Genomic DNA, 25,773 nt, shown 5'->3' on the forward strand with positions numbered 1-25,773 from the left:
TTGCCTAAGAATTTCATAAATTCATTATATTTAATAGCTGAGTAGTACTCCATTGTGTAAATGTACCACATTTTCTGTATCCATGCCTCTGTTGAGGGACATCTGGGTTCTTTCCTGCTTCTGGCTATTATAAATAGGGCTGCTATGAACATAGTGGAGCATGTGTCCTAATTACCAGTTGGAACATCTTCTGGGTATATGCCCAGGAGAGGAATTGCTGGATCTAGTGATAGTACTATGTCCAGTTTTCTGAGGAACCGCCAGACTAATTTCCAGAGTGGTTGTACCAGCTTGCAATCCTACCAGCAATGGAGGAGTGTTCCTCTTTCTCCACATCCTAGCCAGCATCTGCTGTCACCTGAATTTTTGATCCTAGCCATTCTGACTGGTGTGAGATAGAATCTCAGGGTTGTTTTGATTTGCATTTCCCTGATGATTAAGGATGTTGAACATTTTTTCAAGTGCTTCTCAGCCCTTTGGTATTCCTCAGTTGAGAATTCTTTGTTTAGCTCTGCATCACATTTTAATGGGGTTATTTAAATTTCTGGAGTTCAGCTTCTTGAGCTCTTTGTATATATTGGATATTAGTCCCCTATCAGATTTAGGATTGGTAAAAATTCTTTCCCAATCTGTTGGTGGTCTTTTTGTCTTACTGACAGTAACTTTTTCCCTACAGAAACTTTGCAATTTTATGAGGTATCATTTGTTGATTCTTGATCTTACCGCACAGGCCATTGCTGTTCTGTTTAGGACTTTTTCCCCTGTGCCCATATCATCGACAGCACACCTAGAAGCTCTAGAACAAAAGGAAGCAAATTCACCCAAGAGGAGCAGACATCAGGAAATAATCAAACTTAGGGATGAAATCAACCAAGTGGAAACAAAAAGAACTATTCAAAGAATCAACCAAACCAGGATCTGGTTCTTTGAGAAAATCAACAAGATAGATAAACCCTTAGCCAGACTAACTAGGGATCAGGGACAGTATCCTAATTAACAAAATCAGAAATGAAAAAGAAGACATAACAACAGATCCTGAGGAAATCCAAAACATTATGAGACCCTACTACAAAAGGCTATACTCAACAAAACTGGAAAACCTGGATGAAATGGACAACTTCCTAGACAGATAGCAGGTACCACAGTTAAATCAGGATCAGATTAACAATCTTAACAGTCCCATTTCCCCTAAAGAAATAGAAGCAGTCATTAATAGTCTCCCAACCAATAAAAGCCCAGGACCAGATGGGTTTAGTGCAGAGTTCTATCAGACCTTCAAAGAAGACCTAATTCCAATTCTACTCAAACTATTCCACAAAATAGAAACAGAAGGTACTCCACCCAATTCATTCTATGAAGCCACAATTACTCTGATACATAAACCACACAAAGATCCAACAAAGAGAGAACTTCAGATCAATTTCCCTTATGAATATCGATGCAAAAATACTCAATAAAATCCTCGCAAACCGAATCCAAGAACACATCAAAACGATGATCCATCATGACCAAATAGGCTTCATCCCAGAGATGCAGGGATGATTTAATATACAGAAATCCATCAATATAATCCACTATATAAACAAACTCAAAGACAAAAACCACATTACCATCTCGCTAGATGCTGAGAAAACAGTTGATAAAATCCAACAATACCCCTTCATAATAAAAGTCCACATAAGAGCAGAGACACTGAAATTAATAGAGGAGAAAGTGGGGAAAACCCTCGAAGATATGGGCACAGGGAAAAATTCCCCTTTTCTTAAAATACTAAAAACTTGGGAGACTTCAATGCCCCACTCTCACCAATGGAGTCTAACCAATCATCTAAACAAAGAAATATTCGAGCTAACAGATGTTTTGAGCCAAATGAACCTATCAGATAGTTACAGAACACTTCACACACACACACACACACACACACACACACACACACACACACACACACACACAACTAAAAAGTTTGGGCTTTTATGAGGAATTTATTAAAATTAAAACTTTATTATAAATTACCTTAGGATAATTATCTTTGTAAATTCTCTTTGCCTCTTTAGTGCTAGGCAAAGGATGTACTTTACAACTTCCTTCAGGAGCTAGCACTGTGAACAGACTTTGATGTTATAATAATCACACAGCATCTTGTTCAATAATCAGATCTTCCTCATAAGCAGTTGCACGCTCTAGTAAGTAATCTTGTTTTGCAGGGAATTTCAGTGAATAGATCTCTGACACTTTTCATTACTTTTCATTTGTGTGGGAAGAGTGTGTATGTGTGTGGGTGTGCTAGCCCTATTTGTATATGGCTTGTCTCTGGCTTGGATCTTGGCACCTATCCGTTAGGCTAGGCTTGTCCCCACACCCTCACCCTGGGATTATAGACACAAGGTAAAAGAGCTGGATCTTACATGGGTGCTGGGGATATGAAATCAGATCCTCGTGTTTGCATGGAAGGACTTCATGTAAAGCCTTCCATACTCTCTCAATGTCTTGGCAACCTCCAAGAATTCTTTTTGTCAGCCGTAACTAGAAGTTTTCCTATCATGCTGATTTGATAACTTGGTTTGAGCATCTTTACAGGGAGGACACAAGCGGGTAACTTTTTAAAAGATTTATTTTTATTTTATGTGTGTAAGTGTTTGCATGTATGTATGTGTTCCATGTGTATATTTGATGTCTGAAGAGGCCAGAAAGCTGTTAGCCACCAAGTGGGCGCTGGCAACTGAGCCGAAGTCTTCTGTAAGAGCAGTGAGTGCTCTAACACCTCTGAGCCATCCTTCCAGCCCCATAGGCTTCTGGTTTTGAACAGAATGAAGTTCTGAAAAGGATATTCCTATTTTCGAAAGTTCTTTACATTTCTTTATTGTGCAGAGGAATAACCTCAACCCCCCCCCCCCCTTATTTTCTAGAACCGTCTTCCAAGTTTTACTTAAATTAGGCAGATTTAAGTCTGGCTAAATAGGGAAATAATCACTAAGAGATTAAGAATTCCCTCTCAAGAAGTTCACTGAGAGCACACAATCTAGGCACATATTCCGGCCAGTTCTGTCCTGAAGTCTTACTAAAAGTTCCTTCAGCATTTCTCAATCTACTTTAGGATTTTATTTGGCAATCTTTTAAAGGTCAGTTTTTTGGGTTTTTGTTTTTTACAAAATGAAGAACTGGCAGTTTTTGTTGGAATACTTGTCTAGGGTTTACAGTAGTAGTAGAAGGGAGTGCCAGTATCTTTCTAACATCTTCCAGTATGAGACCACTGTCTTCAAGCTCTGATGACACTTGGACACATAAATGCAGAATAGCCATTGTCTTCAGGTCTTTAACTCTTTTTATCCATATTTCATTTAAACAACTAAATATTTGTTGCAGGTGTTGATTTTCCTTGTCATACAGGGGCTTGCTTTTAGTTTCAAGTTTCACAATACTAGGGCTCACAATTGGTAACTTTAAGACTTGGTAGCCTTTCATAGTGCTGTCTAGTTTTGTTGCCACTGATGTTCTTAATTTGACACAAGCAAAGGTCAATTAAGAAAATGGCCAACTGTACTAGCCCATAGCATGCTGGTAGGATTTGCTGAAGGAGGTGGAAGCAGGGATCTCTGTAAGTTCAAGGCCAGCTTAGGCAAGCTCCTGAACAGGTAGGGCTACAGAAAGACCCTGTCTCAATAAACAAACACACACCTCCAAAAGCTTGGCCTGCAGACAAGCCTGTGAGACATTTTCCTGATTAAAGATTGATGCAGACGGAGCAGCCCACTGAGAGTGGTGCTACCCCTGAACAGTGGTCCTGGGGTGTATAAAACAACAGGCTGATGACAGCCAGGAGAAACAAACAGGAAGCAGCACTCCCCCACGCTACTTCCTCGATTCCTGCCTCCAAAGTTCTGCCTTGAGTGACTGCGATAACTCCCCCCATGATTTAGATGTCCGCTGAAAGTTGTAAGCTGAAATAAACTTTTTCTTCTCAAAGTTGCTTTTGGTCATGATGCCATACCATAGCAGTAGAGACCCTAATTGAGATACATGGTTTTTAAATCAATCCTTAGAAAAAGAACCTACCAAACAACCTGGAACCTTGTCTTCCACTGTCATCGTATTTTACTGCTTTAAGTTCATAATAAACAGGGTTATAATTAAAATCATATTTCATTTTAACAGGGAAAAAAAGGTTTTCTTCTTACAACTCTCTGAATGGCAAGGGTGTGCTGAAAGCTGTCACTGGGCTAAAGTAGTCAAGCAATACAGCTGCAAGACTATGGACATAGAGTTCACCTCAAGTGATGAGAAGAACTAGGGCAGTAATGGAGGTAACCAGCCAGCTTCTCCACAGAGCTACCCAACATCAAAGTCTACCTTAGCTCTGAGGATATGGCTGAGTGACAGAGCCCTGATTTGATCTCCAGCAGGTGAGGGTTAGGGGCATATCTTTAATTCAGCCAAAATAGGATTATTTAAAGAGCTACCTAACATCTTTTACCAAAAAATACTAATCAACCTTGCATAACCCTATATACTTATCATAAGGCTAGCCATTAGGGTTCTGCAATATTTCATTTTGCCCAAGCATCTGGTGAGCTTGTACTGCCTCACCATCTTCATGTTAGCTATGGGCATGTGATTTATGTTATCAGTGAAATGTATGAGAAAAGTGACAATAACCACAAGTTTTACGTCTACACATGATTGCCTTGCCTTTTTCCTCTGTCACAGTAATCAAAGGTTTGTCCACAAATGAGGACATACAAAATCAAGTTACTACCTGTCCCATAAGGGACACACAGTATAAACAAGAAATAAATCTTTACTAATTTTAAATCACAGATCCTGACAGTTACAGGTTGATTAGCAACTGTCTGTTAATAATTCCTCTCTTAGGGAATGCTACATGAGAACTCAAGCTGTGTGGTATCTGCTATACATTGACTGAAGTTCAGTGCGATATTTTGAGAGTTTACTATTTTCAAGTGAATCAAGATGTCACATTTTACAAAGTTACATTTTGGTCTTAAGGGCAGCACAATGCTGAGTCTTCCAAGCTCAAGACACTAAAAACCACTAGATGGTTGTTTCATGAAACTGCTAAAGCTACCGTTACATTTTGCAGAGCATCCCTGCTACATTCAAAGCTACATAAACCTATGCCTGTATCCGCAACTCTAAGTATCCCACTGTTGCTTGTTTCCCTTGCCTTAGGAGCTTTGGATTTAGAACATCTCAGTGTGTGCAACACAGACCACGGAGATTGTGTTTGCATCGTAAATATATTTGCACCAAACAGACCACAGCCAATGTGCTGAAAGGTAAGAAATGCTTTTAGAACACACTACATTATCTTTGTGAGCAACATTATCAATAATAATTCCATCCAAAATAAAGCTAGTTAGTAGGTATTATTTATTTACTCTTCAGCTCAAAGATGAAGTGTCTGTCCTTCAGCAAAATCTGGCATTCTTGAACAAACCATTTTACAAAATTTGATCACATGATTAAAATTAATAAATATATGTTTAAAAATATCACTAGCATCCTCTCTTTATAAAACAAACTGGAAAACAGTTCCAGATGTCAATGATCTTAAGTCTAGAGGGATATGGACAAGTAACAGACGATCGCAATGAGTGATCGCAGGACTACAGGGACTCTCTAATCCAAACATCTGCAATTCAAAATGCTCCCAAACTATTTGAATACTAGCATGATATCAAGATTGGAAAGTTCTACACTATAATGCTATGTGTGTAAGAAACAAAGTGAATTTTATATTAGACTAGGACCTATCCCCAAGATACCTCATATATAAATATTTGTGTGTATATATATATATATATATATATATATACACACAAATATTTCTTAAAAGATTTTGCAAAGATTTCAAAATTTTTAAAACCCAACTATAAACTCTCAGACAGGAATGTTTAACTTATACTGGACACTGGGACATGCCAGTAGGAATCCAAATCCATACAGACTGGCACTTATTCTAAATGTTGAGTTTGAACAAATCAGTAACGAAGCTGCTACCTGGGGACCAGCAGGAGCTCTGTGAGCAAACGGGGTTGGGGGTGGGGCAGGAGAGGCACAGAAGCCTCAGACAAGGATGAAGGAAAGTGTGCAGAAAGACAAAACTTTAATTATAGAAGAAAGAAGAACTGTGGAATTGTAGGTAACTTAGAATCACCAAAATAGTATGAATGCATGCCTATAGGTTGGGCCAGGTGGAAGGTGTTAAAAATGCAGATACCACTGGGTATGGTTGCATTTGCCTATTACCACAGCACATGGGAGGCTAAGGCTGGAATACTGTAAATTTGAGGTCAGCTTGGGCAACTAAGAAATTTGACCCAATCCGGACTGTATAACTAATTCCTATTTTTAAAAAGGGGGAGGAGATGAATGTCCAGGAATGGACAGAAGAACAAAAGATGAGAGCAGAGAATATGAAGGATTCCATAACGCACTGAGAGGTCTGAACTTCATCCTGTATGTAACCTGAAGTACAAATAAATTCAAATGCAGACCAGTTGGAAGCTGAATGACATGTTTCTAGAAATCATGGGGAAAATGGGAGCTAAATTGGAGGCAAATAAGCATTAGAATTTAGTGACTAGGAGCTGGAGAAATGGCTCCAAAGGTAAAAGGTAAAGGACATGTGCATTATGCCTGATGACCTAAATTCAATCTCTGCCTCCCAAATGATGGAAAAGAACTGACTGCTGCAAGTTGTCCTCTGACCTTGGTACAAGTTCACACCCACATATATACACAAATTAAATATATGTAATTGTTTTTAAGGTAAGAATTTAGTGATGAATAAATAAGACCTAAGAGTAAGGAGATAGGAATGAAACAAGTTTCTAGCTCAGAAACCATTCAGACTCTAATGAAAGTAATTAGGAAGGGAAGGCAGAGGAGTGATGAAGGGTTGTGATCATCATCTCATTGTTTCGACTCCAGTGAGATCAAGATGTCTCTGGAAGGTCCTATGCAGAGGAATTTTAAACCTGCAACAAAGGTGCTTTGGCAAGGGATCACATCCAAAGACCTTCTTCTAGGTCTGTGTGCTCTGGCTGGAATACAGACATGCCCTTATTAAGGTACACACCTTTAACCCCACTACGTGGAATAAAGACACGCCCTTGATACTTGCCTTTAAACTCAAATAATGAAAGTAAAGTTAGTTTGTTGAAGGAAGCACACATGTTTAAAAGTCAAATCTAACTGAGGGACAAAGTGATGAATTAGTTGACAGAATGACTCAGAAATACGATATGCCCAATTCTCAAGAACAGACAAGAAAGAGAGGTGACTTAAGAGAACAGTACAAGGTGGCTGGGAGAGAAGGCACTGGGACAGTTTGACAGAGACAGGATTCCTATGAGGGCAGAATGAGCCAGAGAATGAGAAGGAGCCAGAAGACTAGAACAGATTGCCAGAATTAGTTTGAGGCCAAGCAGAACAATTCAGTCAGAAGCCAAGAGAAGCCAGATTGAATCAGTCATTTTAAGAGAGAATAAATAATGATTTTTTTTTAAGTCATGGTAAAGAGCTGGAGATAGAGCTCAGTGGAAGTGCACTGTCTACCATGCACAAGGCGTTGTAGGCTTCAACAACTGCACCTATACCTAGTGAGTGAGTAAGAGAGAGAGAGGAGAATGAGGAGGGAGGGAGGGAGGAAAAGAAAGAAGCCATGGTAGATAATAGAAAGAATATTAGCTCCCTATACAAGCTGTAACAAATTATCAAACAATTGGTAGACTAAAGCAATATATATTCATTCTTTATAGTACTGGAAGTCAGAAGTCTTAATTCCATTGTAATTAATATCAATATATCAGCAGGCCTAGTTCATCCTAAAGCTTTAAGGCAGACTCTGTTCCTAATGTAGATTTCTGTTGGTATATGACTGCATTACTCCACCTCTGTTTCCAACTCTACATTGTCTCTTTATACTCCTCTAATCACTGTGATAGTATTAGAACCACCACAACAATTTCCATTGTCAAGATTCTCAATTACATATGTAAAAATTCTTTTCCTATATGGTAACATACTAGGTTGCAAGGCTTAGCATATGGACCCAACTGGAGGAGTTCATTATTCAACCTAGCACTATACAAAGAATAAAGGTACTTTAGTTATTTTTATTAGTGTGTGCGTGTTTGAGAGAGAGAGAGAGAGCAGAGCATATGTGGATATCAGAGGACAACTCTGTGCAGTTGGCTCTCTCCTCCCACCTTTATGTGAGTTTTAGGACCAACCTCAGGCTGTCTGGCTTGTGCAGCAGTGCTTTCTTTACCCACTCAGTCATCTAGCCAACTCAGAAGTTCTAGTCCTTAAATTCAACAGTGAGTCCATAAGAATTCATTTCCTATTATATTTCCTACCATATGTATGTGCATACATATGTAAAATGTAAAGCAATTTTTAAGACGCAGCTGGGGCCAAAGAGATGGCTCGGCAGTAAACCTGCTTTCCTGCACAAGCCTGAGGGCCTGAGTTCAGTTCCCAAAACCCAATGTAAAACCAAACAAACCATATTTGGCGTTTATTTCTTATTCCTTCGCTATCTCTGCTGTTGTGTGGAGGCTGTCCTGCATCTAAGGCAGGAAGATAGTGGCCACAAAGAAGATGAAAAACTCTCTGGAGTCAATCAAGTTGCTACGAGAAGTAAAAACTCCGTGCTGTGCTGGTTGGTATACAAGCGGACTTCAGAGATGATCAGACAGGGCAAAGTGAATCGAACCACCCTTTCCAGTTTGAAGAAAATCCAAACAGAACGCTGTAACATGTTGGCCAAAACTGGTGTCCATCCGTCTAGTAGCAAGGATATTACAGACTGGTTCTCACGGACGCAGGTGACTGTGGTACCAGTACCAGAGCAGTCTGGTGAAAAGCAAACCGTGCAAGCTTTTCTTTAATAAAAACCTGTCAAAGCTTGTCTTTAAACAAACAATACAAACAAAACAAAACAAAACAACATCACACATTTGGAAGTCTGGTATGGTGGTGTAGGCCTCTAATTCTAGCACATGAGAGGAAGAGGCAGGCAGATCTCAGTGACTCCACACTAGCCAGGGCAATACAGTGACACACTCTCTCAAAACAAACACAAACAAAAACTAAAACCACAGGAGGAGAGACAGGCATCTGTAAGCCCAGCACTTTTGTGGCAACATGAGAAGGAAGACAGGAGAATCTCCCAAAAGCTTGAGGGATAGCTAGCCTAGAATATGAAGTACGACAGCAGAAATCTGTTCTTCATGCCTCAACAAGGTGGAAACAGAAGAGAATCAACTCCTGAAAACTGTCCTCTGATCACTGCATGCATCCTGTGGCCGTGCATGCCAGCATTTATACAAGAACAAAATAGTAATAATTGTCTTTTAAAAACCTACAAAACATAGCTGGACATGGTGGGACACACCTCTAATCCCGGCACTGGGTGGGTAGAGGCAGAAAGATTAGGAATTCAAACCAGCATAGGCAGTACGTCTGAGAGAGAGAAGAGAGAGAAGAGAGAGGAGAGAGAAGAGAGAAAAGAGAGAGGAGAGAGAGGAGAGAGAGATTGGCTAGTGAAATGGCGCAGTGGTAGTGCACCTGGGTCAGGTGGCTCACAGCTGCCTGTAACTCCAGCTCTAGGGAAGATCTGAGCATACACTCTGAATTACATTTCCCAGACTCTAGCATGTGAAGTCCTCCTATCTGCCCATTAGAGTTGAGAAACAACTGCGTAAAAAGTTGAAGATATGAAGACTTTTTAAGGTAATTTAGATCATTTAAGTCCATTCGGGTATGCTAAAATGAAAGAAATATTATAATTAGCTTTTAAGATAATTCAGCCAAGGACAGCGGATCCAAGGCAACTTCTAGTAAACACACTCAACTTGTCTCTCCCATTGAATGTGGGGAGGGGAGGAGGAGGAGGAGGAGGGAAGAGAGGAGGAGGAGGAGGAAGAAGAGGAAAGAGAGGAGGAGGAGGAGGAAGAAGAGGAAAGAGAGGAGGAGGAGGGAGAGGGAGAGAGAGAAGGAGGAGAATCTGGACAGGATCAGAAGAGGCAAAGCTGCAGCCCTGAATCTACCTTACCCACCCCACCTCCACGCTCCAAGCCTAAGCATCACAAAGCTGACAAAAGAAACAAGCACTCTGTAGTAACCTGCTCCAAGTAACAGAAAAGAAAAGGAATGCTCAGAGATTGTAGAACCCACTACTTACTTTCTCTTTCTGTTCCTGGCCCCAACCTTAGGTAATCCCAAAACCACACCAGAGAGGAAACAATGGGTATTTGCCAGAGCGAACCCTGAAGTTCTTTTTCTCTGTTCACTGGAGTGATGGTTCTAAAGCGGTGCCTCATGCAATACCCACTCCTTTAGCTCCTTTTTGTGCTAGAGCCCTTAGCTCCTGGCTGATTCCCATGCGACTATGGAAGCAGACCACCAAGCCAGACCAGCAGGGCCACAAGTTTTAGTGTGGACACTGAAAAAGGAAGTTCTACGGAGCTGGGTTTTCAGAAAATAGTAAAATAATATTTAGTAATCAAGAGAGCATTTCTACTTTCCTCATTTGCTTTGCAGTACTGGTGGCAGAGGTCAGGGACTCACACACCTGGCAGATATTCCTCCAAGAACCGTCATCCTCAGCCCAACAAAACACTGTAAATAATCCACAGATCAAAAGAGCAAGTCCCCGGGGAAATATTTAGAGAAAGATAGAAATGATGTAAGTAGAGTATCCAGGTATGAAATGCTCAGAAAAGAATAAAAGGTGTTTTAAACAAAATAAAACACAGCATATACAAATTTGTGAAATAAAATTACAGTAATTCAAAACTAAAGGAGGAGGCCAGAGAATCCCCAGCGCTCTTCCTTTCAGCATCCTCCTGACACAAATCCAACCCGAGGGAGGGGTCAAAGGAAGGGAACTCGTGCGTGCGGGGTGGGCAGCTCAGGAGGAGCTTCTAGCACGCAGAGGCCCTGATCCTCTCCCTCTCACAGTGAGACACAAAATCTCCAAACTAAAGATAGAGAAAAGGGACCTGTGAGTAAGAAAGGAGCTCTCGGGCTTTCTAGTGCTGTGACAAAACACCATGACCAAATAGCAAGGTTATACTTCCACATCACATCATTGTTCATCACTGAAGGAAGTCAGGACAGGAACTCAAACAGGGCAGAAACCTGAAGGCGGGAGCTGATGTAGAAGCCACGGGGGTGGGGGTGGGGGTGGGGGTGGGGGTGGGGGTGGGGGTGGGGGTAGGCGGCAGTGCTGCTGCTTTCCATCTTACTCCCCATGGCTTGCACAGCCTGCTTTCTTATAGAACCCAGGACCAGCAGCCCTGGGATGGCCCAAGCCACAATTGGCTGAGCCCTCCGCCATCAATAACTAATTTTTAAAAAATGCACTACAGCTGGATCTTATGGAGGCATTTTCTCAATTAAGGTTCTGTCCATTCAGATAACTCTAGTTTGTGTGTCAAGTTGACATTAGACTAGCCGGCCTGGGGGCATGCCTAATAAACTAGTAAGAGCCTTTACTTTATAGAATGTACTGTTAAAACATGAAAAGAGGGGTCGAAGAGTCAGCTCAGTACTAAAGAGCATGTGTTTCTCTTGAAGAGGACTCAGGTTCTGCTCCCAGTACCCACAGGGCCGCTGACAACAGTCTAGGGGACCCAAGTTCCTCTTCTGACCTCCATGGGCACCAGGCACAAATGTGGTGCACATATATACACACAGCTAAAACACTTCATACTCATGAAATAAAAGTAACTCTTAAGAGAAATAAAACAAAATGAGACTGCACTCTTACATAGGCCAGCCTGCTACCCTCTGCAGTGCACTACTAAAGAAAGCTGCTTTCTAAGAAAGGGAGAGAGAGGGAGAGAGAGAGAGGGAGGGAGGGAAGGAGAGAGAGGGAGAGGGAGGGAGAGAGAGGGGGAGGGAGAGAGAGGGAGAGAGAGGGAGGGAGGGAGAGAGAGGGAGAGGGAGGGAGAGAGAGGGGGAGGGAGAGAGAGAGAGAGGGAGGGAGGGAGGGAGAGAGAGGGAGAGGGAGGGAGAGAGAGGGGGAGGGAGAGAGAGGGAGAGAGAGGGAGGGAGGGAGAGGGTAGATTAGCTCACTGAACCATAACCTCTGATAATCACACTTAAGCAAAACTATAATACACAGTTGAAACACAGGCAGTGGCAAAACAGAACATCTAAGTCGTTACTTCTGCATGGCTGTGACTAATTGCCTGAGAATGGTTAAAAGGAGGAATTTTTTTTTGTTTTGATCCATGGCTTCAGAGTTATTAATCCAGTCATGTGGCCCCATGAGGTTGGGCAAAATCTGTAGCAGGACAACTGTTCATTCTTGGCACTCCAGGAAACAGAGAGGGAGGCCATGAGGGAGGCACCAAGTAAGACACAGATCCAAGGTCATATCCCAAGTGACTTACTCTCCTCAAGAGCACACCTCCTTCTGTGTCTCCTAACATGCATGAGGAATATAAATCCATCTAAGGGTCCATCCGAGAGCCAGAGCCCTTCCGTTCTCATCATCAATGGCATCACTATCACAGACCCACTCAAATGAGTGCCTCACTAATCACCCAGGCACTCTTACTCCAACCAAGCTGATAAAGAACGTTAACCATTACAACAAACATCCTGAGAAGTACAGAGAGGCAGGAACTCATCAAGAAATCTGGCCATTTTAATAGAATAAACAAGTTGAAGATGCTAAGCCTAGTTACAGGAAAGGATGGCAAGTACACAGGGAAAGACTTACTCTACAGAGCAGAGAGAAACAACACTTATCAATGAGTGTAAAGGAACAGTGTGTGTGTTATGGTTGAATATAAAATGCCTCCCACACCCTTCATGTCTTCAGGCTTTGCTTTCCAGCTAATGGCGCTATTTTGGAAAGTGCTGGTAACGTGGGAGGTAGGGTGTAGCTGGAAGAGGCAGATGCCCTCCGGGACTGGATCTAGCTAGGGCCCTTCCAGCCAGCCATGAGGTGAGCAACCCTGCTGGGCCACACCCTTCTGCTCCAGGGATACTCAACAGAGGCCCTTGGACATGGAGGAAGCACACCATGAACTGAAACCACTCACCACAATATGCTTGTCCCCCTTGGCATTTCTAGAGGGCACTTTGTCACAGTGAAAAAAACTGTTTCTAGAGTTACCAGAAACTAAGATCTTCAGCAGAGATTCTTAAATTAAATACAGGGCTGACAAGCTACAATAATTTTCTTCCAATTCAAGTTATGACTCAAGTATGACTCTATGAACTATACTTTTAGAGTTAACCTATCAAGGCAGAAGCCACTCTTTTGATTAAAAACTAACTCTTTTCTCACTACCCAAAAGTAATTATTACAAAGTATTTTAAGTTTCATATTTTTAAAAGGTTCTATAAACACAAGCTCTTAGTCAATGTGGTATTATGGGCTATATTTTATTTCTCAAAAACTTATGTGTAATACGGATATTAAAATTAATTTCAAACTAATAAAGCAAAAGGTATAAATTTCATCTAGATATCTTTAAGTACAATGAAGAATTCCCCTGAAAAGAAGTGCTCTTTCCATTCATAGTGGTGGTCCTCAAAAGACTCAAAAACATCTGCATTTACTTTAAAGTTCATCAAGACAGAGTGACAGTTTTAGGAGAAGCATATGGCTTGTTGAACAGTCATCTAGAACAGAACTTTTTGTCAAGAAAGGACCTTTTACTTGTGTATGAAGTGGCCAAATAAAGCAAAGAACATATTTTTGAGCCCTAGAAAACACAAAGAAATAACTCTTCACCTGGCTTTGTTAAGGACCCAGCAAAGCATACTTCAGAAGCAATCCGACCTGTACTGGGGAGGACGCTCCCTGGACTGAAACAATTCTAGGAGAGCAGTGAAACCAAGAACTCTAGAGAAGCAAGGAACTTTCTTAAGCATTATGTCCAGCCAAAGATCACCTCCCTAAAAAGCACATTTCCATTAGAAAGGATAAGACCCTTTCTTCTTAAAATTCAGGAGGGCAGAGTTCAACAACTGTGCTATATTAAACCTGAGCCCTTCCAAAAGGAAGAACAAGAGTCTCTAGAGAAGAGTTGCATGGCCGGCTTTCTCCAAAATTACCAACATGCCTTCTCTACCTCTAACCCACCCATCCCACTCCACCTGTCATTAGTACATAAATGAATAATGTAAATAATTGAAGTTTTTTTGTTTGTGGAAATTTCCTTTATCCCTGTCCCAAAGAAAGCCATATATGTGATGTCGTTGAAGATAAAACGTATAAAACTACTTAGAGGGGAAAAAGAAAGTCGAGAGTTTTCAGTCCTAGCTTCCTATCAGAATCTCCAGAGATAAGCTTAAGTCAAAATTGTGACCAAGGTACCTGAATGCCTCAGATGCCGTTAACAGGTGACCCTAAAGAACAGTTGACATTTAAAAAACAAACACTAAATTGCAGGGTAGTCCTGTTTTTATTTTGTTTTAAGTAAGTCTTGTGAATGCAAGAAAGAAGATTCCATTTGATCAAGTAATTCCAAATAACTTAAGGCTGAATTTACCTAGCAAGATACTTAACAGACAGAAAGAACTTGAAACAGGAATTCTGAAGTGCCCCTTTGTCCTAACAGAATAGTTTATAAAACACAGAATAGTTTACAAAAATATTCAAATATTTAGATGAAAACAGCTGAAAGAAGAAGAAGAAGAAGAAGAAGAAGAAGAGGAGGAGGAGGAGGAGGAGGAGGAGGAGGAAGAGGAGGAAGAGGAGGAAGAGGAGGAGGAGGAGGAGGAGGAGGAGGAGGAAGAGGAAGAGGAAAGGAAAGGAAAGTGTGGTTCCTGTAATTCAGTCACAACTGATTCTTTTAGGCTCTTCAGACTAGGAAGCTAAAAAAGAAAAGCTGTAAGAATTCAGGTATTAACAACAATAGTCTTTTATCCTTAAAAGAGTACAAGGTTTTATTCTTTTTTATATGTATTCATTTGTGTGTGTGTGTCTCTGTGCTTGTGTGGGGAGGTCAGAGGCCAACTTGCAGAAACAGGTTCTCTCCTTGTGGGTGCTGGGTACAGAACTCAGGTCACAGTAAGCAATGTGACCATTGGCCCAAGGTTTTAATAACTCAATTTTAGCCATCATCACGGCTTCATTAAAGGTCAGAATTTTACACAAAATTCTAATAGGTTGTTATTTGGTATTCAAACCATATTTTTTTAAAAAAGTAAAAATGATGAAGGCAGGTTAGAACTGGTTGGGCAGATGCAAGGCAAGAACTCTAAAGTAAGCAACTCTTTCTCGTTCAGAATCAGCACCTTAGTGTTCAGGCCCAGAAAGTCAGTTTGTATTTCTCTAAATGAGCCCTCCAGCCTAGAGGCTACATAAGGATGTGATGGAAACTTCAGTCCTGATAGGAATCCTTTCTAGTAAACAAATTTGAAACTGAAAATTTGAAATTGGGTTTTATATTCATTCCCAATATCAGCCATCATTTAATAGATTCTAGGGTCTTAACTGTTGATTGAGTGAGTAGTTCTGTTAGAGTAGTTCTGGAGGCCACTGAGGATGGATATCAGAGCTCGGTTAAGGCTATTAAGACAAAGTTATTGTTTTCCCTTTATCAGAATATGGGACTGGACCTCTGGTCTTCCAGAGAAGACTTGACATTCTCATCTGCTTCAAGATTAAAGTTTTACATACTATTGTCTCCTCCTTAATTAAAGAGTTAAAACCAGAGGCCCAGAGGTTAAAAGCATCAATTGCTTCTTCTAGAACATCTGGGTTCAAGTCTCAGCACCTACATGGTAGCTCACAGCCACCTACAACACCAGATCCAGAGGTCCAAGGCACTCTTCTGACCTGCTCAGGTACCAGGTGAGCATGTGGTACACAGACATACATGCAGACAACGCAGACAGCACACACACACACACACACACACACACACACACACACACACACACAGAAAGCAAAATAAATGTTTTTTTAAGTTAATAAGGTTCACCTCTCAGGAAAGCTGGTTCACGTAGACCCATGCTAAGGAGTGGGAGGAATAATTACTCCCTAAAGAGACGACAGATTTACCCTCCCCAGAAGCACTGCCCTGAAGTACCTTCTTACAGAGCTCAGTCCATCAGATGGCCCGTGCAAGCCGCTGACACCATGCCTGCTGCTTTTCCCTCTCTTTTTCTTTCAGATACTGGCCAAAGCCTGGGCATCTTTTCCCTGACGCCCTAGGACTTCCCACTTTCTCTGAAGCTACCCTCCCTTCTTCATGCATGTGGATACTTACAAACACATTGCTTTCTTTCTTCTATGTTCCCACTCCAAAGAGCTGTCAGGATTCATAGCTTGCCTGTCATGTTGTTGTTCACTCAAATGCTAATAAAACTGTGCTTGATGCAGGTTAACCAATGAAGAATTTAAAAAAAAAAAACACAAAACAAAACAAAAAACCCTTCAAAAACAAACTCCAGAGCTCAGAAAGATTGGCTGGCATACTCACTACTTTTTAAAAGCACAGCATAACCGCTGTTTCCCAACGGGAAGGGAAGTTTATAAAAAAAAACTTGGTTTTAGGCTGAGCTCCGGGATCCTTGGCAGAGAGAGAGAGAAGGGGGAAAACTGTAGGAACCAGAGAGGTCAGGGACACAAGAAAACATAAGAACCAGCTAATAGTTTTAAATAAAGAATATACCTTGCTAAACGAAGAAAACAGAAGGCATTGGAAATTTAGCTTTTTTTTTTTTTACATATTTTCCTCAATTACATTTCCAATGCTATCCCAAAAGTCCCCCATACCCTCCCCCCCACTTCCCTACCCACTCATTCCCATTTTTTTTTGGCCCTGGCGTTCCCCTGTACTGGGGCATAAACAGTTTGCGTGTCCAATGGGCCTCTCTTTCCAGTGATGGCCGACTAGGCCATCTTTTGATACATCTGCAGCTAGAGTCAAGAGCTCCGGGGTATTGGTTAGTTCATAATGTTGTTCCACCTATAGGGTTGCAGATCCCTTTAGCTCCTTGGGTACTTTCTCTAGCTCCTCCATTGGGAGCCCTGTGATCAATCCAATAGCTGACTGTGAGCATCCACTTCTGTGTTTGCTAGGCCCCAGCATATCTCACAAGAGATAGCTACATCTGGGTCCTTTCGATAAAATCTTGCTAGTGTATGCAATGATGTCAGCGTTTGGAAGCTGATTATGGGGTGGATCCCTGGATATGGCAGTCTCTACATGGTCCATCCTTTCATCTCAGCTCCAAACTTTGTCTCTGTAACTCCTTCCATGGGTGTTTTGTTCCCAATTCTAAGGAGGGGCATAGTGTCCACACTTCAGTCTTCATTCTTCTTGAGTTTCATGTGTTTAGCAAATTGTATCTTATATCTTGGGTATCCTAGGTTTTGGGCTAATATCCACTTATCAGTGAGTACATATTGTGTGAGTTCCTTTGTGAATGTGTTACCTCACTCAGGATGATGCCCTCCAGGTCCATCCATTTGGCTAGGAATTTCATAAATTCATTCTTTTTAATAGCTGAGTAGTACTCCGTTGTGTAAATGTACCACATTTTCTGTATCCATTCCTCTGTTGAGGGGCATCTGGGTTCTTTCCAGCTTCTGGCTATTATAAATAAGGCTGCTATGAACATAGTGGAGCATGTGTCCTTCTTACCAGTTGGGACATCTGGATATATGCCCAGGAGAGGTATTGCTGGATCCTCCGGTAGTACTATGTCCAATTTTCTGAGGAACCGCCAGACTGATTTCCAGAGTGGTTGTACAAGCCTGCAATCCCACCAACAATGAAGGAGTGTTCCTCTTTCTCCACATCCTCGCCAGCATCTGCTGTCACCTGAATTTTTGATCTTAGCCATTCTGACTGGTGTGAGGTGGAATCTCAGGGTTGTTTTGATTTGCATTTCCCTGATGATTAAGGATGTTGAACATTTTTTCAGGTGCTTCTCTGCCATTCGGTATTCCTCAGGTGAGAATTCTTTGTTCAGTTCTGAGCCCCATTTTTTAATGGGGTTATTTGATTTTCTGAAGTCCACCTTCTTGAGTTCTTTATATATGTTGGATATTAGTCCCCTATCTGATTTAGGATAGGTAAAGATCCTTTCCTAATCTGTTGCTGGTCTTTTTGTCTTATTGACGGTGTCTTTTGCCTTGCAGAAGCTTTGGAGTTTCATGAGGTCCCATTTGTCAATTCTCGATCTTACAGCACAAGCCATTGCTGTTCTATTCAGGAATTTTTCCCCTGTGCCCATATCTTCAAGGCCTCCACCACTACCTGGCCAAATAATTCTTTTAAATTCACATTTCTGTAGGCTAGTAGCTACCTGGCTCTCACTAATATGACTCTTAAGATCTACTTTCCCAAATGATTATACAAACATACACATACAAAATAAGTAAATATTTAGTAAAGTAGATAGAAACCAACCTAGTGATGTAGAATGTTTACCAATTTAGACTTTCCCTTGCCATGAAGGTATAGTAAACACAGAACTGATGTCAACAAGTGTCCTCGAGCCACTTCCTCACTGGAAGTCTCTACAGGCTCAACTGCACAGTGGGAAAGGAAACCACAAAATACAGCCAGAGGTTGGGAGCAGAAAAGAGACTTCACTCAAGTCTCATACACCTACACTTCATCACAGAGAAAGGCTAACAGCCTTTGGGGCTCTGCTATCCTAAGAGCCATGCTGCAGGCAAACACAAGATCAGTCTAAATCTGGGAAGTCCTATGAGGAAAGGTAATACACTCATGCATGATCGTGTTAAAAATGATGGGGAAACAAACAGGACAAGAATCTTAAGTCCCACATGTCAACTATTTTGAAAGAGAAACCAACTTATCTGTTGATAGACTCGAATCTTAAATAGGTACAAGTTTTGCCAGAAAACTCCTTAGGATGGCTAGGGAGGGTAAGGGCACGAACGGATGACTGTCAGGACACATATCCGTGGTTTTACTTTTTCTTTCTTACATGCTGGTTTTTTTTTTCTTTACATTGTCATTATAATTGAATCCAAGCGTCAGTGTCATAGGTAAGAGCTTCCTTCGACCACTGACACTGGCTCCCATTCCTCTACCTCTCACCTCTTGCTCCCTCACCACCTGCCTCACAGGTCTGGCTCACCTTCATTTCTTTAAGGATCACAAAAAGTTTTTTTAAAAGCAATTGACATTTAAATTGCCCCATGGGTTGGATTTCTTTCTATTCAGTCTTTACAAATCATTAACTTAAGCATATACAGTAAGAAGTTCCCATATAAGCCGGGCGGTGGTGGCACACGCCTTTAATCCCAGCACTTGGGAGGCAGAGGCAGGCGGATTTCTGAGTTTGAGGCCAGCCTGGTCTACAGAGTGAGTTCCAGGATAGCCAGGGCTATACAGAGAAACCCTGTTTCAAAAAAGAAAAAAAAAAAAGTTTCCATATAAACATGAGGGGAAGCATAATTGTCTCCAGTAAGATGCACATACAAAAGTAAAAAAAAAAAAAAAAAAAAATCGGTAGTGTACAGTCAAAATTATTTCCTCTGGGTTTTAATGTTTTTAACTACGAAAGAAGCACGATCTTATATAACTTATATATATGCTATTTTCAAATCTCTAATAACATATTTACAAGGAAAACCTGTTACATTTAGATGTGTAGTAATAGCTACCCATTTGTAAAATCAAGTATTATCTTAACTTCAACTAACATAACTGTTGAGAAATACACTAATGGTCCCTTAAATTTGTTTTCAGTTCAAGTTCTATAATGAGCACATTAGTATTACATTATGTAAATTAATCTCCATAATGTGTAAGTGGGAAAGGTCTAAACTAGGTCAGCATAAAGTAATCACTGGAGTATTTTATCTTAGAGAACAATTTGGTTTTTCCCAAGTTCCTCATGTGTAAAACACTTTATTACAAATTTATCTTTTACTTTCCACCAGTATTACAGTATTTATTTTCCAGTGACTGCGCTCTCTCTCTCTCTCTCTATATATATATATATATATATATATATATATATACACACACACGCATATATATATCTATTTACAGATAGATAGATAGATAGATAGATAGATAGATAGATATAGTGCTCTACTACTGTCTGCAGAAAAGCCCCCGCCCCACCCTTTCTGCAACTCTGGAGTGCTGGGATTAGAGTTTATGTGCCCGAGGAACGTTTTATTAGGTGCTGGAGACTGAAGCCAGTACATCATGAACTCTAGGCACTCTCTGTACCAACTCAACTCTATCCCCAGTCCCTGAGGCCTTTTACAAATCTCCTGACTTTACTAAGGGCAACCTTTTCTTTCCCACAAAACAACCACTACTTAAAACTGCATCAAAATTTGTCTCCAAAAGTTCCAACCAGCTCACTTTAACTCTGTATTCCCTCTGTATTGAGCTTAACACTAATTTAACAAGCATTTTGATAGATACTAGTTCCCTTTTTCTTTCTTAAAGGTATTTAATGGTTTGGTCTTGTTTGAGACAGGGTCTCTCTAAGTAGCTCTGGCTGTCCTGGAACTCACAGAGATCCAGCCGCCTCTGGTTCTGCCTCCCCAGAGCTGGCTGGCATTAAAGGCTTGTACCAGTGTGCCAGACTTTTCCTTTTTTTTTTTTTTTTTTTTTTTTTTTGTACCACATTCTTCCCACCCCTTACAGACCCATCCTCACTGTGAACATTGAATGTAGTCTCCACAGCATGCAGCTGTCAATACAAGGCCACTCTTCACAGGAGCAAACTTCGAAACAAGTGATAAAACCCAGTATCTTATACACCCAGGAAAACAGAGACTACGTAAAATAGAGCAATGCTGCGGAGGGGGGCGGGGGGGAAGGGAGGGGGCAGTCACCACAAGAAACCTTCCGGCATCTAGGGCTACATAGTGTGATCTGTCTCAAACAAACAAACGAAGTAAACAAATCAAAATAAAAGCCACCTTGCTGCCTGAGAGCGTAGCTCCGTGGTGGAACTTAAGACTGGAACGCACTGGTTAGAAAGACAAAAAACAGGTACGCTGTAACCTTCCGATGGATATTGCTATAAACTCTGAAGTCCTGAGAAGTTTTCCTCTTATGCACAATGATGAATACAACAACCTTTCTGTTTGGAAGCCCAGCCGATATTAACTAAAGCCAGGGAAAGGATAGCAGGGATTTACCCTTTCAGGCTGGAATGGGGCAAGCAGGTGACAAGCGGAAGGGATGTAGGACATTGGGAGAGAGGTCGCCCAGACTCCTCCCCTTCTCAGGAGCCACGATCCAGTTCACAGCTCCTCCGCACAGACCCTCGCCCGTCCGCAGCTGCAGAACCCCAGGCCCCGCAGGCGCCTCGCCGGAAACCAGCGTCGGTCCCCGCATCCCGAGGAAGGGTCAAGGGAGGACGCGTTCCCAAGGCCGCCTCCGGGGCCCAGCCGGCCCAGCCTCCCCCAAAGTGGAGCGACCTGGGAACCCTGAATGAATAGCTCGACAAGGCTGACAGTTATGTTACCTGGATGGAACTCTACAGACGGAAACGGCAGCTGTAGCCATTGCCCTTCGCCCCAACATCGCCTGTCTCAGCGACACTGACATTGAGACCGCCGCCATCTTCCTGTAGGCAAACGCCAGGATGCGAGTACGGATCCCCGCTAGGGACTCACTTCCTCCGTTCTCAAAGCAATGCGGCCGCAGTGAAACAGAGGCATGTTCTGTTTGTTTTCCTTTTGCGATTGAGGACCTAGAAAAGAAATTAAAGTTCTAGCTGAAAGAACTAAAGAGGGAAATGGATGAAAGGACTCAGTGAATGCAAATGATGCCTCTATAGAAAGTAATCCTTGTTAGTAAGGTTGGTCATTTACATTGAGGCTGAGAAGCCCAAAAGAAAACGCTTCGAAAAATGTAAACACCTGTAACTCATAATTTTTCAAAGAACTCGGAATATCTGAGGCTGGGCCCACTGGAAGAGCCGGAGGGCTTCTTGAGTCTTTGAGAAACTAAAGTAGTACTTTCCCAAAGTGTTGCCAGATTCCGTTTGCAAGCCTTCAGAACAGGCTGCACTCAGTTTGATGGTCTGTAGTTATAATAATCATATTTTCCACACTAAAAAGCTAGCCTCGCAAAAAAAAAAAAAGGAAGAAAGAAAGAAAGACCATATGGATTTACATGAAATCTAGTGGGGGCTGGGGATGTAGCTCAGTTGGTAGAGTGCTTGCCTACCTAGCATACAGGTACCAAAGGCTTGGTGATCTGCTCTTATAAGCCTTTGATTTGAGGTTGAGGGTAGAGTATGGAAGGTTGTCACTGGAACTACCAAGCAAACACCTCGCCCCCCCCCCCGCGCCCCACCCGGAAAAGGGGCGGAGCCATCTTGATTATTCTTCCTATCTCCATCATCCCTTCCATTTGTCACCCATTCCATTCCAATGGCCATTAAAAGTAACAAAAAGCAAAGATTATAAACGATAACCAGGTTTAAGTGTCCTATCTAATCGCACCTGGCTCCTCAGTGCTTCAACAAACCTTTTCTTTTCTTTTCTTTTTGTTTCCAAGTCTGCGATGTCAAATCCAGGGACAGGTGTGCAGTTCATCACTGATCTACATTCCTAGCTTCTTTGTTTCTTGTAAGAGACAGTATCTCTCGATGTTATCCAGGCTAGACTTCAACTTACCACCCTCCTTCTTCAGCCTCCAGAGTATTCACAGACCTTTTCATCCACTAATGTCTTCAACGTTGTTTCTCAAACGATACCCCAACACTGATGGGAGAACATTAGTTTTCATATTGATATAGCGTTGGCCTGGGTATTCACAATACCTGTCATGATTCTTTCTTAATGTACTTATTTATGTATGTATGCATACAAATGGGTGCCACGGCACATGTGGAGGTCAGAGAACAGCTTTCAACAGTCAGTTTTCTCATTCTAACTAATGTCATAGGTTTGGTGGCAAGTACTTTACCACTGAGCTGTCTAGCGGAGCCTCTTAGGGTGGTCCTTGGTTGCTCTTTTTGCCTCCATCTTTGAAATGTATTTAGAATTTGATTATGTTCCCTGCCTCTCCTAGTAGGACTCTGATCCAAACCACAGTCCCCCTCTGCAGGGATGTTTGCATTTGCCCAATCTGCTTCAGCTCAGCAATCAAAACTATGGGGTCAGAAGTCACACATTCCCCTCTTTTCTACTAAACACCTTTTCTAGCTCAGCTCATCCTCGGAAAAGCCAGACACCTTATTATAATATTTTTTAAGGCCAATGTAGGGACGAAGATGTAGCTCAGTGGTATGGCATTGGCTTATCGTGGACATATGCCTGAGTTCAGGCCTAACACTGGAAGGGAAAAAGACTCCTGACTTTACTCACTTACTCTGTTAGAACTTACTCTGTTCTCCGTCAGTTGCTATACTCTAAACCCAATAGATATTTCCCAATATACCAGGCATGATTCGGTCTGAAAGACTTTACCTTGGACATTCTCTAGGCCCAGGATGCTTTTCTAGCATCTGGAATACTCTTCTCCCAGTGATCTCCTCTTTCCCTTGCCCCTGCTCTCTGTCTCTGTCCTTCCTCCTATAATTTTCTCACATGTCCCCTTCACTGGGAGGCTCTTTCTAACCTCCAATTTCAATCTCACCCTAGAAATTTCTGTATGAATTTCCAGGCTTCTTTTACTTCTGCTTTGCATTTTGTACGTTGTAGCCGTTTGTGGAAGTTCTATAATATGACCAGGGAGGCAAGAGCAAAAATCCTTTGAGAAATAAGATTGATTTCATTTTTTATGGCTTATTTAATTTTATTGTGCATGCACTGATGTTTTTGCCTGCATGTATGCCTGTGTGAGGGTGTCAGATCCCTTGGAATTGGTTTTATAGACTGTTGTGAGCTGCCGTGTGGGTGCTGAGAATTGAACCCAAGACTGCGAGAACAGCTGAATTCTCAACTGCTGAGCCCTCTCTCCAGCCCCGAAGATCAATTTCCTAGTGGCTTTTCTTACCTCCAGGAAAAATTTGTCTTTTAAATTCTGCAATAAATATTGACCAAATAAAGATTTTTCTTTTTACTTACAATAATTACCAAGCTATATAATTTGATTCTCACTTTTTACCTAAATGTATACCACGGTCCATACTGGACTATCCCGAACACCAATTTATATAACATTGATTTATGACTCTTTCCCGGGGATTATCATTGCTTTTGGGGCAAAGAGAAAAATACCTGATCTTCTCAAAACAGGCTATTTCCGGTCTTCTTCACCAGACTCCTTCCACTCTGCTCACCAGAAGTTTTTCTCTCTTATGCCCCAGTCTTCCATAGGCTGTTGCTCACTGGAGTACTCTTTCTTGCCAATTCCCTCACTATCCCATAGGCCCCCAGATCCTACCTATTACTTTATATCATTGTATAAGGTAGCAACTACATCTCAGACCCTTCCCTACCTCCCTCTTCCTTGTTGATGGAACCTAACACCTACAAAACGAGACCAAAACTGCTGTATACTTGCTTTCCCTGAAGAGATATTGCAGCTAGCACATTACTTGGTCCAGAGCCAGTAGGATCTGAAATCCCTTATGAGAAAAGAAAGGCTTCTTGGGTCAGGGGAAGGTCAAGCAACAAGGGAGATAGAGGAGGAGAAACAGGAGGAGGAGAAGGAACGGAGGAAAGAAGAGGAGGAGGTGGAGGAGGAAGAGGAGGAGAAGAAGAAGAAAGAAGAAGAAGTAACAATGCCCCTTATCCATCTTTTGCTGGTCATTATATAAGGACATAATATCTGGAGTTGTGGCTTCTTCTTAGCAAGAAGGGATCAATGGTAGCCCACAAGACAGGAAGGAAGAACATAGAAAAGGAAAGAGCCTATGTTTTTAATGACAACATTGATCTGGCTTTGAACCAACCTCGAGCAAAATATGTCCACACTTTGTGCGATGTCAGATAGCAAATAGCTTAATTATTACACCACTATTTATTAGGCATGCTATGTCTAAAAACATGCTAGGAACATCTTTTCTGATGCTCTTATATGTAATGTTCTGTTTTTTGTGACTGCATAAATTCTTTGTGTAGATGTCCTTCGGATAGTATCCTTCTCCTCCCTAGTGTCTCCCTTGCTTAATTTTTAATTCAATGTAGTTTTCTTTCTTTAGAGTGCAAAGCCAGTTATCCAAGGAAAGGACCATATCTGTTTCTGCTGGTTATTCTCCCAACACGTAGCCCAGTTCATTGTCTCCTTCACTGCTCTCCCCTCTTCTGACAGAATCTTGGTATGTAGCCCGGGCTGGATTCAAACTCATCCTCCTCCTACCTCAGCCTCCTGAGTGTTGCGAGGTCAAGCCTGATGCTTCATTTGGTCTCATACTTGAGACATAGTGGAAAGCAAAAGATGTGTAGAAGCTGAGTGTGTTTGTTCGTGCCTTTAATCCCACCTAGAACTTGAGAAGCAGAGGCTGACAGACCTCTGTAAATTCCAGGTCAGCTAGGACTGCAGAGCCTTGTCCCACTAAACAAGTCAAAACCAAAAAGAACCTCAAGAAAGAAAGGAAGGGAAAACTACCTATAACTTTAAAAGTATAAAATGCAAGAAAATAGTTCTTCTCGTTTTGTTGTTTAGAAAAGGTTTATATAAGCTTTGTTTACTATGATTATTCTTCCCAGTCTATGGATCTTACTGGTTTCCGAAATGCCACCCTTGAACCAGTGATTTTTCTGGAAACCTGGTAAATACAGCAGATCAGGCCTTCCTGTGGCTGGAAATAGATCTTGAAGCATAAATTTACTTCTTACTAAGCTTTCATTTAAAAAATGAA

At 41.6% G+C, this 25,773-nt stretch overlaps 1 protein-coding gene across 1 annotated transcript in view; it reads right to left on the reverse strand.

Moving 5' to 3' along the window:
- Ndufs4 (NADH:ubiquinone oxidoreductase core subunit S4) overlaps positions 1 to 21,616 on the reverse strand; it is a 100,300-nt gene extending 78,684 nt beyond the window's left edge. The window contains exon 1 of the mRNA NM_010887.2: positions 21,481 to 21,616. Coding sequence (NP_035017.2) covers positions 21,481 to 21,578 — 98 coding nt within the window. The 5' untranslated portion in view covers positions 21,579 to 21,616. The remainder of the gene's footprint in view (positions 1 to 21,480) is intronic.
- Between the last annotated feature and the right edge of the window lie 4,157 nt (positions 21,617 to 25,773).

The sequence above is a fragment of the Mus musculus genome, chromosome 13 (genome assembly GCF_000001635.26).
Source record: "Mus musculus strain C57BL/6J chromosome 13, GRCm38.p6 C57BL/6J".
In the NCBI taxonomy this organism is placed as follows: Eukaryota; Metazoa; Chordata; class Mammalia; order Rodentia; family Muridae; genus Mus; species Mus musculus.